This window comes from Carcharhinus amblyrhynchos, chromosome 25, assembly GCF_965287045.1.
Source record: "Carcharhinus amblyrhynchos chromosome 25, sCarAmb.v2.hapA, whole genome shotgun sequence".
Classification (NCBI taxonomy): domain Eukaryota; kingdom Metazoa; phylum Chordata; class Chondrichthyes; order Carcharhiniformes; family Carcharhinidae; genus Carcharhinus; species Carcharhinus amblyrhynchos.
Window position 1 is genome coordinate 28,237,320 of NC_137348.1, and position 17,454 is coordinate 28,254,773.

At 39.1% G+C, this 17,454-nt stretch overlaps 1 protein-coding gene across 7 annotated transcripts in view; it reads left to right on the plus strand.

Annotated features, from left to right (window-relative positions):
• LOC145358362 (histone-lysine N-methyltransferase EHMT1-like) overlaps positions 1-17,454 on the plus strand; it is a 152,833-nt gene that overhangs the window by 58,207 nt on the left and 77,172 nt on the right. For 6 of the 7 annotated variants that reach the window (XM_080212323.1, XM_080212327.1, XM_080212325.1 and 3 more), the window contains exons 4-7: positions 12,381-12,531; positions 12,939-13,066; positions 15,280-15,495; positions 17,015-17,101. In XM_080212323.1, coding sequence (XP_080068449.1) covers positions 12,381-12,531; positions 12,939-13,066; positions 15,280-15,495; positions 17,015-17,101 — 582 coding nt within the window. The remainder of the gene's footprint in view (positions 1-12,380; positions 12,532-12,938; positions 13,067-15,279; positions 15,496-17,014; positions 17,102-17,454) is intronic. The other variant, XM_080212329.1, reaches the window with a different exon arrangement.

Below are 17,454 nucleotides of genomic sequence, written 5' to 3' on the forward strand. Positions count from 1 at the left end.
CGAGAAAATTTGTTCTCTAAAGTCAATACCTCTATTTTGTTTTATAATTCTGAAGTAAATCAGTTGATAAGCAATCTTACTTGTTTGAGTATATTTCTCAGAAAATTGTCCTAAATGTAAAATGTGTTGATGATTACATTTATTTTTCTGTATTTTCACCTTCCCAATCAAGTTGCTACTTCAAAGCAACTAAATAGGAATGTCTTAAACACTGAAAATTGCATGACTAAAATGCTTTGTTCCTTGCCATCAATATCATTTTGTAAAAAGTTTGCCCATTTTCTAACTGGAAGAGGAAGTCATGCTGATGCTTTGCAGACAGTCATCAATAGAGGTTTATCCAGAAACAAACTACCTGCATTGATGAAAAATGCTTGCCATATATCATAAACCCATAGGTAGTCCAGTGATTAGTGTAATGTGCTGGATCAGCAATAGAGGTATTGATCCCCAGTCCTGAAATGGCAACTTATGAAGTTGAATTTATTAAGTTAGAGAATTTTTCAACTTTCTGGGTTGACGTATAAGCCCATCTACTTTAGAATGGAAAGCTGCTGAGACGTATGTTGAGTGCCAGGCAACACTGTTGATTCTTAATGCCCGTTGATGATATGCATTTGGCCAATTGGAAGGAGCAATAAATGCAGCCTTTCCAATAAACCATGAGATTTATTTTTTTAAAAACTACTCTGGAATTAATTTAATATTTAGAAATAATGCTCTATTGTCAGAGTTCTTGTCCTTTTTTTCTTTATAACTTGATGCTCTCCTTTCATGAAGGGATTTTTTTTTTTACTGGCCTACAATTCGTGCAATGTTCAACCAGTAGTACATTGTCAATGCATCTAGTACACATTTGTGAATGGTGGTATGAGTGATGATTGGGAGATGTTAAAACCTAGTTTGATCTTGCTCACACTCTGCATACGTAAGCATTAGAGGGATCAGGAGTGAAACAGTTTCCCCTCCTGCTCAACAAGGGTAGAATGTTAAATTTGTAGCCCCAGTGAAGATCAGTGCAGACTAGATCTTGAATCGTAAGTGTTGGGAATGTGCTCAGGGAGGAGCTTTTACATCAATTTGGGAAAAAATGCTGCAGGTGCTGGAAATCTACGAACAAAGAATGTACAAGCTGAAAATACTCAGTTGCTCTGACTGCATCTGTGAAAACAGAAGCCTGTTGACATTTCACGCCTTCTAGATTCTCTCTCTCTCTCTCTCTCTCTCTCTCTCTCTCTCCCCCCCCCCCCCCCCCCCCCCCCCAGATCCGAAGATATTACAGGTTGATAGGAACACAACAAGGGAGGGGGGGAATCGCAGGAGAAGAAATAGAAGCATCTTTGAAATGCTTGGATGCAGGAAAGATCATTAAATGGCAAACCTGATAATTAGCAGGAGACAAAAGGGGGTTTAAGGAGAAGAATAGAAGATGCAGTGCGTGCAAACAGCTAAAGGGGGATAGGTGGAAAGGGAAGCATGAAAATATGGCAAGGCAGAGTAGGCTCCAGTGGCCCAGGTGTTTAATGAAAGAATAAAAAGCTAGTCAACACCAAAGTTGCAGATCATCTCACTGGTAGTGTTATGCTCTACAGAAACATAGGCATACTCACTCATATACCAGCACTGTCTGCCAGAGATCAAATGGGTGTTGTGATAAAAGTTGCAGAGGTCAAAGTCCAGAGGGCTGTGAAATGCTTAGTAAAAAGATGTTGTTTCTCAAGTTTGCATCAAACTTCACTGAGCAGTATTGAAAGTCAGTGGCAGGTGTGAGTGATTATGAAACAGTGAATTGAAATGGCTTGCAGGTGGTAGTTTGGGATTGCATTCATGAATGGAATGGAGGTGTTCTCCAAACGAGCACCTAATCTGTGTTTGGTTTATCCAGCGTAAAGTTCACATAGAACATAGAAAAACAACAGTGCAATACAGGCCCTTCGGCCCACAAAGTTGTGCCAAACATGTCTCTATCTTACAGATTACTAGGCTTACCTATAACCCTCCATCTTACTAAGGTCCATGTACTTATCTAAAAGTCTCTTAAAAGACCTTATCAAATCCACCTCCACCACCGTTGCCGGCAACCCATTCCACACACCCACCACTCTCTGAGTGAAAAACTTATCCCTGACATCTCCTCTGTACCTACACCCCAGCACCTTAAACCTGTGTCCTCTTGTGGCAACCATTTCAGCCCTGGGAAAAAGCCTCTGACTATCCACTCGATCAGTACCTCTCAACATCTTATACACCTCTATCAGGTGACACCTCATCCTTCGTCTCTCCAAGGAGAAAAGGCTGAGCTCCCTCAACCTATCCTCATAAGGCATGCTCCCAGTCCAGGCAACATCCTTGTAAAATTCACAACGCGAATAGCGAATGCAATTGGCCAGGTTCGAAGACGAGCAAATAAATCACACCTCATGTGGATAGAGTGGGCCCTGTGTAATGATGTGGCAGAAAATAAATGGGGGAATGAATTGTATCTCTTTCAGTTGTAACAAAAGTTGCCAGTGAAAGAAAAGCAGATGCGCTGAGAGTAATGAAAAGATTCTAAAGGTGTCATGCAAGAGGAACAGTCTTTTGGAATATTGGAGATGGTGTGAAAGAAATGCTTTGCATAAGGATTGTGTTAAAGATGGCAAAAGATGTATAAAATGCGAAGGTTAAGGAGCATTCTAAGAAGAAAGAGGGGCACAGGGTACGGGATAGACTTGGAACAATGATCCTGACAGCTATGATGGAAATCAATCCTTGGTTAAGAAAAAAGGAGTTTGCAATGTAACTTTGTAATTTCTACTTTGAGACTGCCCAGCATCTAATCTCCACATAAGATTATGCAACAGATGAAAGCTTCATAATTGCTCAAGTTTCAGTCTGAAAGTCAAAGTTACAGAAGCCTATAAAGTTATAAGATGTTGAAAGAAACAGTGGGTTAGTTTGTAGTACAGTGTCTTGTTATAAAACCAGAATTGATGGCTCATGGACCAGAAACATTAATGCCACTCTTCTCTTTACAAGTGGTTTTCTGTTTTCATTTCACAATTTCTTGCTGTTTGGCATGTTTTAAGAATTGAATTTCTTTACCCAGATTCTAAAACCTGGCATCATCTCGTTAGAGAGTCTTGGATTCAAAAGCGTAGTTCTCCAACTTTGTGATCTTTCTGGAATGGTTCCAAGAATGAAGTATTGAGGTGGACAGCACAATAACACAGTGGTTAGCACTGCTGCTTCACAGCTCCACAGACCGGGGTTTGATTCTTGGGCTGGGTCACTGTCTGTGTGGAGTTTGCACATTCTCCTTGTGTCTGCATGGGTTTTCTCTGGGTGCTCCAGTTTCCTCCCACAATCCAAAGATGTGCAGGTTAGGTTGATTGGCCATTCTAAAATTGTCTCTTAGTGTCCTGAGATGCGTAGGTTAGAGGGATTAGTGGGTGGGATTAGAGGGAATAGGGCCTGGGTGGGATTGTTTTCGGTGTAGATTCGATGGGCCAAATGCCCTCTTTCTGTACTGTAGAATTTCTGTGTTTGTGTTCCATGGAGGTTTGAGAGGAGATTTGAACCATAAAAGAATTCATAGAATCCCGACAGTGCAGGAAGGGGCCATCTGGCCCATCAAATCTGCACTGACCCTCCGAAAAAGCGTCCCACCTGGGCCCCCCCCCTGTCCTATCCCCATAACCCTATGTATTTACCACAGCTAATCCACCTAACCTGCACATCTTTGGACACTAAGGAGCAACTTACCACCTAATTCAATCCACCTAGCTGTGCAGGTTACCCAAGGCTGGCATCAAACCCAGGTCCCTGGCACTGTGAGGCAGCAGAGTTAACTACTGTGCCACTGTGATAGAGGTGTCCAAAGTCATTGAACTCTAGGCAGGAGTAGATGGAGAGAAGCTGTTTGAACTGTACTGACAAAAGAACCATCGATGATATGAGTAAAGCTTTTGAAGCAATGAGAGCGCACCGTTTGAGATAGTGGTGGAAGCAGTTTCAATTGTGTCTTTCAAAAAGAAATTGGATAAGCACATGAAGAAAAAGCTTGCAGGTCTATGGAGGAAGGTCAGAGGAATGGGACTACCCGAGTTGCTGTTGCAAAGGATATGCCTGGCCGAACGGTGTTGCTTCCTTCTAAAATCCTTATGATCCTATGCTGGGGAATCTTATCGGTTGGAGCTCATGTCAGAAACTGAAGCATATACTAAGCATAATTCTTAACTGTTATATTCATGGTCAGAAAATTGTGTGCCTGTATTTCCAATATGTTACTGGCTGGCAAAGCTCCCCACATAACCTGTTAGGTTGGAAAATCTATCTTATTTGGTTCAGTTACTGATGGAGTCTATGCTAGGAAAAGCTAAAATCAGTTGGTAGAAATGTCGAATGACAGTGCAGAAGTTTAACATGAGAAATATTGGAGAGGTTTTAGTTTTTCTTCATTTTCTTCCATTATTTCCAAATTTGATTCAAAACTCAAATCGTTGATAGGACTTGGCTTGTATTTTGAGTCAAGGTACTACACTTTAGAGATCCCTGACATACTTTTAGGGGAAATGCTGCAGTAGCTTGATGTTTTCTGTTAGTGAGTGAAAAAAAAACCTGTCAAGCGAGTTGCACAGTCTGTGTCCTAAAATTCTGTGGCATCAAGCCAAGTTCAGTGAAAAGCAGCTACATGGAAATTGGGGTTGTTGGCATGTATGCACTGAAGTAGAGGAGTGCCACCTAAACTGTTCCCAGTTCAGGTAAGATCAATTCTGGGATAAGGGATAAATAAATATCCCACACTTATACCACCACCATTCCTTGGTGTTCCAAAGGTAGTGCTACGGAATCATTAGAACATAAGAACAGGTGTATCAGTAGGATTGGATCATTCAGCCCATCAAGTCTGCTCGGTCATTTAGCAGACTAAGGTTGATTTTATACCTCAACTCTACTTCCTTACACTAACCCATATCTTTTGATTCCTTTAGTTCCCCCATACCCTCCTCCCTAATTGTCCTATCATCTACCCTGTCAAACCCTCTAGAAATCCAATATGTTTCAATACGATCTCCTCTCATCCTTCTAAACTCAAGGGAATGTAGACCTAGTCTACTCAATCTCTCCGTCTAGGATAGTCGGCTCATCCCAATCAGTCTACTGAGCCTTTGCTGCTCTTCCTCAAAGGCAAATCTGTCTGTCTTTAAATAAGGATGTCAAAGTGAACAGTACAAAGCAAAGACTATTCTGCAAGAATAAAAGAGGTGGGGAAAGGAGGCACTTCTAATTCAAGCAAAAAGTACTCTAGGTGAGGTCTCAACAAGGCCCCATACATTTCTGTAAGACTCTTCTACTCCAATCCCTTTATAGTAAAGACTGACAGTTAGCTTTCCTAATTGCTTGCTGTGCCTTCCATGCTAACTTTGTGATTCATGAACAAGGACATGCAGGTCTCTCTGAAAATCAACACTTCACAGTATATCATCACTTTTTAAAAATATCTTCCTGTTCTTCTTGTCTGGGATCAGCCATGATCTTACTGAATGTTGGAGCAGGCTTGAGGGGCCAAATGACCTACTCCTGTTCCTATGTTCTTAAAAATTAATGAGGTGTGATATGAATGCAGGCCCCATTCTTTAATTTCAAATCAATATCAGAGTCTTAGGAATTTGTTAATTTGTTGTCAGTGATAATGGCAAGAACTAGATCTGTCAAAAAAACACTTCATGTGTATTCTTCTTTGAAGGTAAAATTAAAAAAAAAGAGTTGAAATGAAATGCAAATGAGCTGGAAATTCTGCATTATTTCTTTAGTAAAATAAGGTTTAAATAAGTTTAATTTCTAGCCAATTATTTTCTTTTAATTCAAGATTAAAAAAAGCACCAAAGAAGGGGACAAGTTGAGAAATTTAAGTATCGAAGTGGAAAAAGGAAATGTTTAATGCAGGGCATTCTTGGACAGTGTTCTGGGAGAGATGTAATTACACATGGCCTTTTTAACAAGCTTCGTAAGTAGAACCAAAGCTACGAGCTTGAAGAGTAGACATTTTTGAGCAAGGCAAATACTGATGTGTATTTTGCTGATTTGACCTTGTGTAAGAGATCAAATTTTCCAGTTGTTGTAATGCCGATTTTAGTCGGCTGTTTGGTGAAATGTTACAGGACTATTAAATATTTCTAGCCATACCACTTACAATTTGGAATAAATTTTATTGTTTGTGTGAAAATTCAAACTTTTTAAAAGTTATTAACCAGCATAACCAGTATGCCTTTAAGGTACAATTACTCATTAATAAGTAATGATTTTCCCGCGGTTATGTCATTGAGTTTATATATCTCGTAAACTGTTTCTGCCTGGAAATCACTAGTATACCGTTATACAGAAAATATTTTCATTTCTTTTAAGTAGCAGTGGGAGTTGTTGTTTCCTTTTCTCCCCGTTTCAGGGTGGATGCTGGCTGAAATACTACATGCAGCTGATGTGTGATGATGTTGCTGAGTGATTATGATTGAGATGTAATCGCCAAACGTTTGCTGAAACTTAACTAACAGATGTTTAATAATAACTATGTTAAAATCTGGCATCCATTGTGTTGTGTACACTCAAGAAAGAAAATATTGGTGTTCATCAAGATTAAGCATTGTCTGAATTCAGGAATAGAGTTCTTATAGCTTGCACACTTAACATAAGGTACTCCGAGGTCAGCTTGTAATCTCGTTGGAAACTAAATTGAAACAATACAATGCTCTCTCATGCAAGCTCTTTTGATCCACAGAAGCCTTCCACTTTAATAATCTGGACAATTTGAATCCAAGTCTACAAAGGTTATAAGGCACTGAAATAGCCCAGTTAGTCCTATCGGTCCATGCAATATTTATGTTCTATCAAGCCTCCACCTATCCTTCCGTATCTAAATCCATTATCATAATCCTCTTCTCTTCAGATGCTTACCTGGTTTCCCCTTCAATACATCTGCACTATTTGCTTCAACCCCTCCCTATGCTAGCAAGTTCTACATTCTCATCACTCTTTGGGTAAAGGAAGTTTCTTCTGAATTCCATATTGGCCTATCTTAAATTGGTGCCCTGTAGTTAAGCTGTTCCTCACAAATGAAAACTACCTCCCTGTAGTCATTATATCAAAACCTTTCAGAATTTTAAAGACCTCTATTAGTTCACCCCTCAGCCTGTTTTCAAGGAAAATGAAACTCAGCTTGTCGATCCTTTCCTGATGTGTATACTCATGCTTTTCAGATACTATTCTTATATCCAGAAATTTGGGAACTCCACATCCCACCTTCTGAATAAGAACAAGAACACAAGAAGTAGCAAAGTAGAGTTTATGCTCTATTTCTCTGTAATTTTTGTACCCACCCCCCGTTTTCCTGATCTGTCTGCTCCAGTGCAAATTTGCACATGATTCTGACAATGTAAAGACTATTGCCCTCCAGATCCTGCTTTAATTTAGAATTGAACTCATGAGATATTTCAGCAGAACCTTCTTCCTGTTCCTGTCTCTGTTGTTTGTGTCAACTTGGACCAAGACAACTGAACATACCTTAAAAATACAAAATGCTGGAAAAGCTCAGCAAGTCCGGTAGCTTCTATGGAGAAAGAGGAACAGATAATGTTTAGAGTCTCTTATGACTCTTTCGGAACTGAAAAGAGACAGAAATGGGATTTATGCAGTTAAAAAGGAGGGAGGGGCAAGTAGAGCAAAATAGAATGTCAAGGGTAGGTTAGAGGGCAGGGGAGGTTAAGTAATGACATCAGGGAACACATAGTAAAGAGAGTGGTAATGATGGTATTATGCACTAAATTTGATGCTGATAGCATGATAAAGGTCAGTACTGTCTGAAAGCAGAGTAGCAGGTTTTACTTTTTTCCTTTCTAAGTTTCTGTCCAACTATAGTGAGATTTCCCTTACCCTGGTGCCAGCTAGAAAAGAGGACACTCTCTTCGGAATTCTTATCCATGGTTGTAAAGGATATTGTCTATCGTTCAAATTATTGGTATTCTGCTCTTCCCCACCCCCAACCATAGACAGCCTACTGAGCCATAGTGCCTTGTTCTGCACTGTGGCTGGTTTCCCTTTAATCTTATCCGCTTCTGTGGGATGATCTCTTCAACCTCCCCTCAATCCTCACTATCCTGCTTCCAAACAGCCTCATCCCCACCTTTTTTAAGCAATTTTTTCCTGTGGAGTGTGATTGTGTTCTGGATTAAACAATCCTGAACTTTCTCCTCCTTCCTTAGGTGTCAGTCTCCACAACTTACACCTCCAGTTCAATGGCTCCAAGTTGGAGAGATTCGAGATGGAGCCATCTCCTGCGGATATGTGTGTTGTTCAGGGCAGTTTCATCATCCACAAATTTCCACATTTTGCAGTACATACACAACCGTCTGCCATATCTTAGACAAGCCATTTTATTTATTAAGTTAGTTAATGGTTTCACTCTGTGATTATTTGTGTGCAGCATGGTAGCACAGTGGTTAACACTGCTGCCTCACAGCGCCAGGGACCCAAATTCGATTCCCGGTTTGGTCTCTGTCTGTGTGGAGTCTCCATGTTCTCCCCATGTCAGCCTGGGTTCCCTTTGGGTGCTTTACTTTCCTCTCACAGTCTGAAAGATGTGCTGATTAAGTGAATTGACCATGCTAAAAATTTTCCCTCAATGTACTCAAAGCAGGTGCCGGAGTCTGGCGACTAGGGGATTCTAATAAATAAACTTCAAAAGTTGGCGGTTCTAAATATTTTAACTATTGGAGCTTAAATTTAATTCAGTGCTTGGATTTTCCTGCTGGAGTTTAAACTACTTCCTTAGTTTTAGAACAAAAAAACCTAACTTTGCAGTTAATCACCTAATTAATACCTAAACTAGAGATGGAGGCTTTCGCATCTCACTGCCTTCTTATATGTTTCTTGGACTGCACCTGGTTTTGTCGATTACCAGAGCTACATCTCTACTCCACTGTGCTGAATTCTCTCTCACCAAATTTCACCAGTACTCTATAGTAGAAGAAACTGAAACTGCCTCTTTACTCGTGTTCGAATAAATAAAGTGATTTGGGGCTCACAATTACTGAGCAATTTGTGATATTGATCAGCAATCCATTCATTTACAATAACTGAGGATCCATTTTTAATCCCATTATGGCATCTGTCAAAATGCAGTTTTAACTTCATCAAGCAGGACTCTGTGTAACACCTTTAAAGATTGGTAGCTACTGCCAAGGAAATCAGTTGTTACTAGCCACCTAATTATTGAGCAACTGCCACTGGCAGGCAACTTATTTAACTTTAACACTGAAATAAAATGCGGGTTAAGGTTCAATGTTAAATGCTACATTTTAAAATCCATCCAAGTCTTGTAAGTGAGCAACCCTTAGAATTCCTTCATTCACCAAATTCCCTGAGTGAAGTACTCTGTCGAAGCATTCATACAAGTGAATACATCCACTGCCTCACACATGGTTGCTGTTTAATGTGCTCAGAGAGAATAGCTGAATGATATTATAAAGGACAGTGTTGATTGTTCCAGGATTTTAGTGCCTCTTATTTAAATGGGCATACCATTGCAAGCTTGCAAGCAAGCACTGAAGTTTGGTATAAGGTTCAGAGAGCAATCTCATTAAAGACCTCTGAAGCAAAGCTTAAGGTTTCCAGGAAACTATCTTGACAATAAAAGTGGAAATGTAGAAAACATTGACAACTTTAGGGCAGAGTCTGTAGCAAGAAATAATAATGATTAGATTGTCATTGAAGCTAAAGCTGCATTTTGACAGATGTCATAATGGGATTAAAAGTGGATTCTCAGTTATTGTAAGGAATTGGGTCCCTGATCAATATCACAAATTGCTGGGTAATTGTGAGCCTCAAATCACGTTATTTATTGAAACACATGAATAATGAGGCAGTTTAAGCAGCAAAACTTTCCTTTATTACTGCTGCTAGTAAGGCTGGTTGGTTCCATGAACAGCTGAACAGTCAAGCTTCCAATTTTACTCTCCTGAAAGCTGCCAGAGATCTGCTGAAAGCCAGAACTGTTTCTCGTTTCTCGCCGTGACACCGTAGCTACATGGACAGATTTTACGACCAAGTTCAGCTGACCAGTTTAAAGTTGCTAGCTCTGTTGAGTTTGACTTAGTGGAATCTTAAGACTGGATAAGAGAGATCAATGTCTGTTTTCTATAACACTTATCTGTGTAGCTGGGAAGCTATGATGTACTTGACACAGTATTTTTGGTTATTCCTTTTGAGTCTACAACAGGGCTGGTGGCTGAATTTGCTGGCAGGTATTCGCGAACTAGTACATTGGTTGATGGATTAGCAGTTACTGTTTTATGGCCAAATCAATAGCGAGTGGAAATAAAAACGAAAAACTGGCAGCACTGATTCTTGATCTATCAACTTAAATGAAATTTCCATAAAATTACTTTGAAACAGTAACACAGAAACAGGCATAGTGGTGTCATTCCTCAAAAAGCAGTAACCTTAAAGTCATGTTTCCATGTCCATGAACCACCTCCTTCACTCACCTATCTGACTGATTAAAAGTTGGCAACATTTGAGGCAATTTGAGATGGGCAATAAACGCTGGAAACCTGCATCCTATGAATGATTAAAAATATAGCTACAGGGGGGCAATTCTCCCAGCCAGCACAGCAGGCCAAGAGACGTGAGCAGAGGCAGGTGAGCCGACTCCCATCTGGGAGCCACGCCTTCCACGAGTCTCCAGTTGCCAGATTTCCGGCATTGACAGCTCCCCGCCGGAAATCATTGAGGAGATGAGGGGGTCCCACTGCCACTCTGCACTTGGGATCAGTGACAGAGGGTGGATGGACAGAGATCAGGGGCCTTGGGGGTGTGGGGAGGATCGGGGCTGGCCTTCTGGACATGGGGGGGTGGGGGGGGGCGCTGAGTTTGGAGGAGCAGCGTTGCGGGATTGCTGTGCTGCCCAGCAATCAAGCTGGTCAGTAAGTGGGAGGCTGGCAGTGTGGGCCGGCGATCTCAGCGCTGACTGGTCGGTGCATGCGCAGTGACCCGCTCAGCGCTATGCTGTCGGCCTCTCCAGCAGGAATGGCCCTGCCTCCAAGTTTTTATCGTGATTGACGCTAGGGCACTCTTTGATACACAATGTCAGGAAGATTCATTTTGAAAATCCCAATTTTGAAAAAACAAGCCAGATTTACTCAATTTTTTTACATGAATTCAGCAGTTAAAATTTTTTTGGGAGAATCCTGATCATGGTCTTTAACTACTAACTCTGAATTCCACAGCCTCACAACCATCAGCAAAATAAGCTTCTGCTGCATTCGACTATTCTCTTCCATGTAACCATAAATCTGTGTTTCCTTGTTATAGACTCTAAAATCATGGAAACAGTTTTTCTCTCTATTCTGTCCCATTCACTGTAATTATCAATGTCGTGAATGAAAAATGCATTACGCTAATGTAAAAAGCTTACTTGTTGTAACTGAAGAGGTTTTTGAAACTTAAATATACTTCAGTTCTTAGATTTATAATGGTGGTCCTTCACACCTAAGAAATGTTCATTGTTAAATTTTTGTCTGTGATTCTAGAATTAGCATTAAAAGAATTCCGGAAACTAACTAATGCTTTTATTTTCAATATGTTTAACTTCACACTTCCTATCAGAAAGTTAATGTTCACACACATAATCAATTTGCATTTGCATACTGACAGTCTTATGCATTCAGCTTTTGCCATTTTCACAAGCCTGTGCTGTGAATTAGGTAACCTTAATTAGTGAGCTGTTTGACATAATATTCCACAAGATTTTGGTGCTGCTTCCTTTCTTTTATCAAGTCAGCAATGTTTTCGACTAAAGAAAAGTATGCCATATGAAAAGCATTGTGAGCAAATAATTAGATATTGTGTTCAGCAGTGCAGAGTATCATGGATCACTGAAATACTAATTAAGCTCTTCGGAACTGATAGGAATTGGCTTTGACTAAACTTATATAAACTTAATTTGCATTCAGCTTAAGTTTATTTATTCATGTCACAAGTAGACTTACATTAGTACTGCAATGAAGCCACTGCGAATTCACTTAGTTGCCAAACTCAGGCATCTGGCTACATTGAGGGAGAATTTGGCATAGCCAATGCACCTAACCAGCGCATCTTTCGGACTGTGGAAGGAAATTGGAGCGCTTGGAAGAAACCCACGCAGACATGGAGACTCCGCACAGACAGTGACCCAAGCTGGGAATCGAACCCAGGTCCCTGGTGCTGTGAGGCAGCAATGCTAATCACTGTAGTGCCGACATGCTTTTAAGTGGGTTTAATTTCTATGAGTCCTAATAGTGGAGTGTTACTTTGAAAACCACAGCATTAAAAAAAAAGCATTAATTTTGTACTTCTACCTTTTAAAGCCACCAAACAAAGATCCAAAGGAAGAAGGTGTAAATAGTCTAGAATGTGGGAAAAAGCCACCACCTCCTCCATCACCACAACCAACACCACAACAGCAACTGATACTACCTCAGAATCAGAACAGTACTGCCACTAGCAAACCACAGTCAGGTAATAAGAAAAACTGAACTGGAGCGCAGTAAGTTTTTATTTGGTTGTGCACTCATCTATATCAGAGCTTCACATAAAATAATTAACAACAAATATTCAAGTGCGATAGTAACTCGATAAAATTTCCTGGCTACATAGAAAAATTATGCCATGACGGAAATGTTAATTTTTAAAATAGTTAGAAATGACATTTTATGTTTAATATTGATATTGATTTAAAAACTGATTAGCACAGTTTGAAGCACATATTCAGAGAGTGCAATAAAGACATTTCCAATTTGAGTGTATAACTACATGCATTTATAATTGATAAAGCAGTACATAAACATGAATGACAGTCATGACTTACATTGCAAAGCAGCATTTCTTATTTTATTAAATGTTCAAAATAATTAAAACTTTGACAGTGGCTAGGAAGAAGAAGAGAAAAATGGGAACTTATAGCCTGGCTCCTAAGAAGAAGACCAAACTGCTAAAACAGCGCACCGTACTTGAAATGTTTCAGAACATGTCACAGTCTGCATCTGGCATGCAGGTGGGTCAAGAAAGTGTAAGCCTACTGTATAGGAATTTTTTCCCCCATTTCTGCTATGGGGAAATGTGTTACAGTATTTAAGCACAAGTTTATCTTACTCCCAAAATTCTTTTGTACCACTGTCTTGATTTGATATTATTAGTAATTTGAGATAAATTCCAGCATACTTTTTGAATGATGAATATATTGATGCTTTTGACAAGTCAGCATTAGTATTGGGAGAAGCTCTGCTACAGTTTGTGCACCTTCTGAACCTGAGGAGAGTTTATATTTTACTTATCTGTATTAGGTGCTGTGCTCTGAATTAGCTAAAAGATTGAAAGTTATATTTGATGACCCAAATCACAGGTTTGTCTTAAGTTTTAAATTTTAACTACTTTATATGGGAACTTGTGTTTAGTAAAGTATAATAGAATGAACGTGGTCTGAAAATTGCTTACAAAATAAAAATTGCAAATTGTGAGCAAAATAATTATTATTCCGCCATGTCGATACAAAATTTTATGGTCTTGACATTTTCTTGCTTAATTTACTTTTGGGACAAATGCCTCCATTTGATACAAAACATTAATTCAAGAAATGTCAGTCATCAATGAAACTTGGACAAGTTGGAAATATCCATAAAAATTAATGAAAAATATAATTACATAGGAATTATAGTGACTCTTAAAAGAGTCACTATCTCAGTGCATTTACTTCTCTCGGAAATGTAAGTAAAACTGAGCAAGAGTAAAACCATCGCCTACCTTAGCTCATGAGTGTAGCATCCAAACTTAGCTTTGGAATGACTTCTCTTGTCATAGAGTATCCTTGGTCTTCTGAAGGTTGCTAATCATGGCAGTCCACGTGTGTCTATCTCCAGTAGTCTTCATGATACAATGATATCACAACCACGGCAAGTAGAAGAGGCAGCTCTCAAGAACTACTTCAGCCAATACGGGGACTAAACCCATGCAAGCGGCATTATTATTCATACCATGTAACCAACTGAGCTAACTGGTTGTACATAGTATTCATTATTCTTGCAAAAACAAAGAAACAAGTTTTCCTACATAACCAGTGCTTACCTCCTTGGATCATACTTTCACTAATGTCACAAGATAGAGCCAGATGAATATTCCTCAAGGTAGTAGAACTACATATTTCCTTTCTCAACCCCCACCCCCTCAATGCCTGTGGTCTCATCCCAGATGAATAAGGGGCAATTTCCACAGACTTTTTGTAAGAATTAGAAATCACCACTTCTTCATATCCTCCAAATACATGACAATTTCTCCTCAATTATGAGAATGACACAGGTGAAAAGGAAAACACATTCTTTTTCAGTGATCACATGAATTGGTCCAGTTGGAAAAATTGGTCCAGATTATTCAATTTATTAACTTTGATAATAAGCATGGCACCGTTGGTTCAATTACAGTTAACCCTGGTATAAAATTGCTGATAAGCAAATTTTAACCTCTGTGACACAGTAAGAAGTCTGACAACACCAGGTTTAAGTCCAACCGATTTATTTGATAGTAAATTCACAAGCTTTTGAGGTTCCCCTCTTCGTCAGGTGAATGAAGAGTTCTGGCCTCAGACAGAGCATATAAAGCACAGACAGTTTACAGATTACTGTTTAGAATGCGAATTCTAATCAACTGCCCTACTACAGTGTAGTAGGGCAGTTGATACACTAGAGGGTGTTGTGTTGGAAGGGTGCACAGTGAAGAGGGTAAGGATGCTGGTGTGGGTGACTGGAGAAATCATGAAAAGCTGATTCTGTTCTTTTTAAAAGCAGCCTGAGGCATAAGTAACTCATCTAAATGGCAAATGCAGTGGCTTGAAATCACTTGAGCAATGTGAAGTGGATATACTTTTAATATATGTGGCAAAAATGAATCCTAATCATGATTGAAAATGTTAACAAACTGCACTGTGAAAAGCTGGATTTCAAAATCTATAGCATGAAACTGAGGCAAAGCCAACTCTTGAATCTATAATGTTACATAAGAGATATTGAGTGAAGATGAAGGGAGAGGCCAAAGTCTGTAACAGAAGGCATGAGGTAGAAAAGAATAAATGAGAATACATGATAGATCACAACATAAGTAGGCAATGCCAAGTTTGGGTATTAGAATGTAAAAAAAAATTCCAGGTATGTGCAACATTTTTGACTGCATTATGCATTTGAAATGTCCTGATTTTTACCTCTTTCTTCTGTATTATAGGAACAGAAAGATTCCTCTAATGGTGTCACTCAGAACATAAATGGAGAGAATGCTGACATATCTCAAGATATGGAGTCTGAGGAGGATGAAGAGGAAGATGATGAGGAGGAAGAAGAAGAGGAAGAAAAATACAGCGTTGCAGACCGTCCAGATTCAGAGTTATCTACGGACTTTGGGGGAACTGACAGCATTCGCAAAATGGAAATTTCTAAGAAAGTATGTATTTGTTGATGCTTACCAGTTAATTTCTATATCGATAGGCATGGTACAACACGGAAGAACTGTATCTCCAGTGCATTACCACTCACTGTGTAAAATAAAGTTCTTCCTTGTGTTTCTTGCCTGAAACTTTAAATCCCATCAGCTAATGGGCACAGCCTTTCTTTTAGTGTCTTGTCTAAGCCTATCATAATCTTTCATACACCACTATTACATCCCCCTTTAAACTCCTCTGCACTTAGGAGACAACTTCTCCAAATTAACTATGTAGATGAAACTTCCCATCCCTAAAGCCATTCTCCTCTGCGCCCTTTCGATGATCTTTACATTCTTTTACTGTTGTGATGACCAGGGTTGGGCATATGACTCTAGTTGTGGCCTAACCAGTGTATATAAGTTTAGCATAACTTCTCTACTTTTGTCTCAGTACTTATTTATTCAGCCTGAAACTTTGGGATTAAGTATTGTTGCTATAACATGTTTACGTGTGCACACACATACAAACATTTGTGTATAATTGTAGTTACTACATTTGGAGGCAGCTTATAGATAGACTCTTGGGTTTTTCAGCGATGGAAAAATATGAGTAGTTATGCCTGAAATACTACTTCTACAGTTCTAGCTACAGCAACATTGTGGGCCTGTCATCATGAGAGGCAATGCAGAGATCATCAGCCAGGCTGATACTTACTTTTGAACGGTCATCTTATGTTTTGTGATGGACTCTTCCAAAAATTCCTGATATTTCTATTTTTATCCATGATGTATTTATCAAATGGGTTAGCTTCTGGCCCTTGTATTATTCAATTAAAATGAACTTTCAGTTCCCTTGTTTCTTGCTGCAGTAGTTCAATCAGATTTTTAAACTACTTTCTCTGAAAATCTTTGGTAAAATAATTCTGGACTTGAAATTTGCAGCCAGATTTTAAAATGACAAGTCATCATGGCTGCAAACTGAGAAATAGTTTCCTTCTCAGCCCTTTTTTTTAAATTACAGAATGAATTCCTGACCTCAGTTGTAGAGAGTTGATTCACTAAGTTGAGGCTGAAAGTGGAAATGTGAGATGAATTAAAATGTTCTTCCTTGGATGTGATCCAATACCTGTGAACGGTCACTTCTTGCCTCTCCCGAATAGAAAGTGCTATTTTTAAAATCTATATACTCTTCTGTTTTGTAAATGCAAGATATTTGGCAAGAGATTTCAATTCCCTTCTAGTAATATCCATATAATTGTTCATGCCTCAAAATCCTTTTGCAGGTTTGTATCAGAAGCAAATGTTCTATTTTGTGCTAAAATATACCTAGTCTAGTTTAGATGTATAAATGCCGCTTGATTTTTCACGTTTTAATTGTGCAATATTGTGACAGTTTTTGGTTCTTTCAAAAAAAAGCTCACTATTTATTTGGTGGGTTATCTGTGTTTTTTTTAATGAACATTGTTTTTGTTGTTGTGCTTTATCGTATTAGTAGATTATCACAGTTTACTGCGGAATTTTAATTTTTTTCTCTATACAGGCTGACTTGCAGCCGGAAGAATATGATCCTGAGGAGGATCAAGACTCTGACCTGGAGGAAGATGATGATGACTTTGAATCTGATGTGGTGAGCCATTTGTTCTGGAGTTGCAGTTGCTCAAAGTATTTTCCTTTGATTCCATGCCTCAGACCACTTTCATAAGTGAGCTTTTATTTCCTAAAACTTGCAGCATATCTTTATCTACTCATCACGACAGTCATTTCTACAACCCAACACAAAAACTCTTGATTTGAATTTCCTAGTTCATATTGTGTACATGCATGTTTCCTCCATTTGCATCAGATGACAATAGAGTTAGACACTTTTAGTAAACAATGGCTTAGGCTGTGAACTGCTAAGCAGATTTATTAAGTAGCAAATAAATTAACAAACACAATGATTCTGAGTAATTATACATTCCTTGAATGTTAATCTTATTT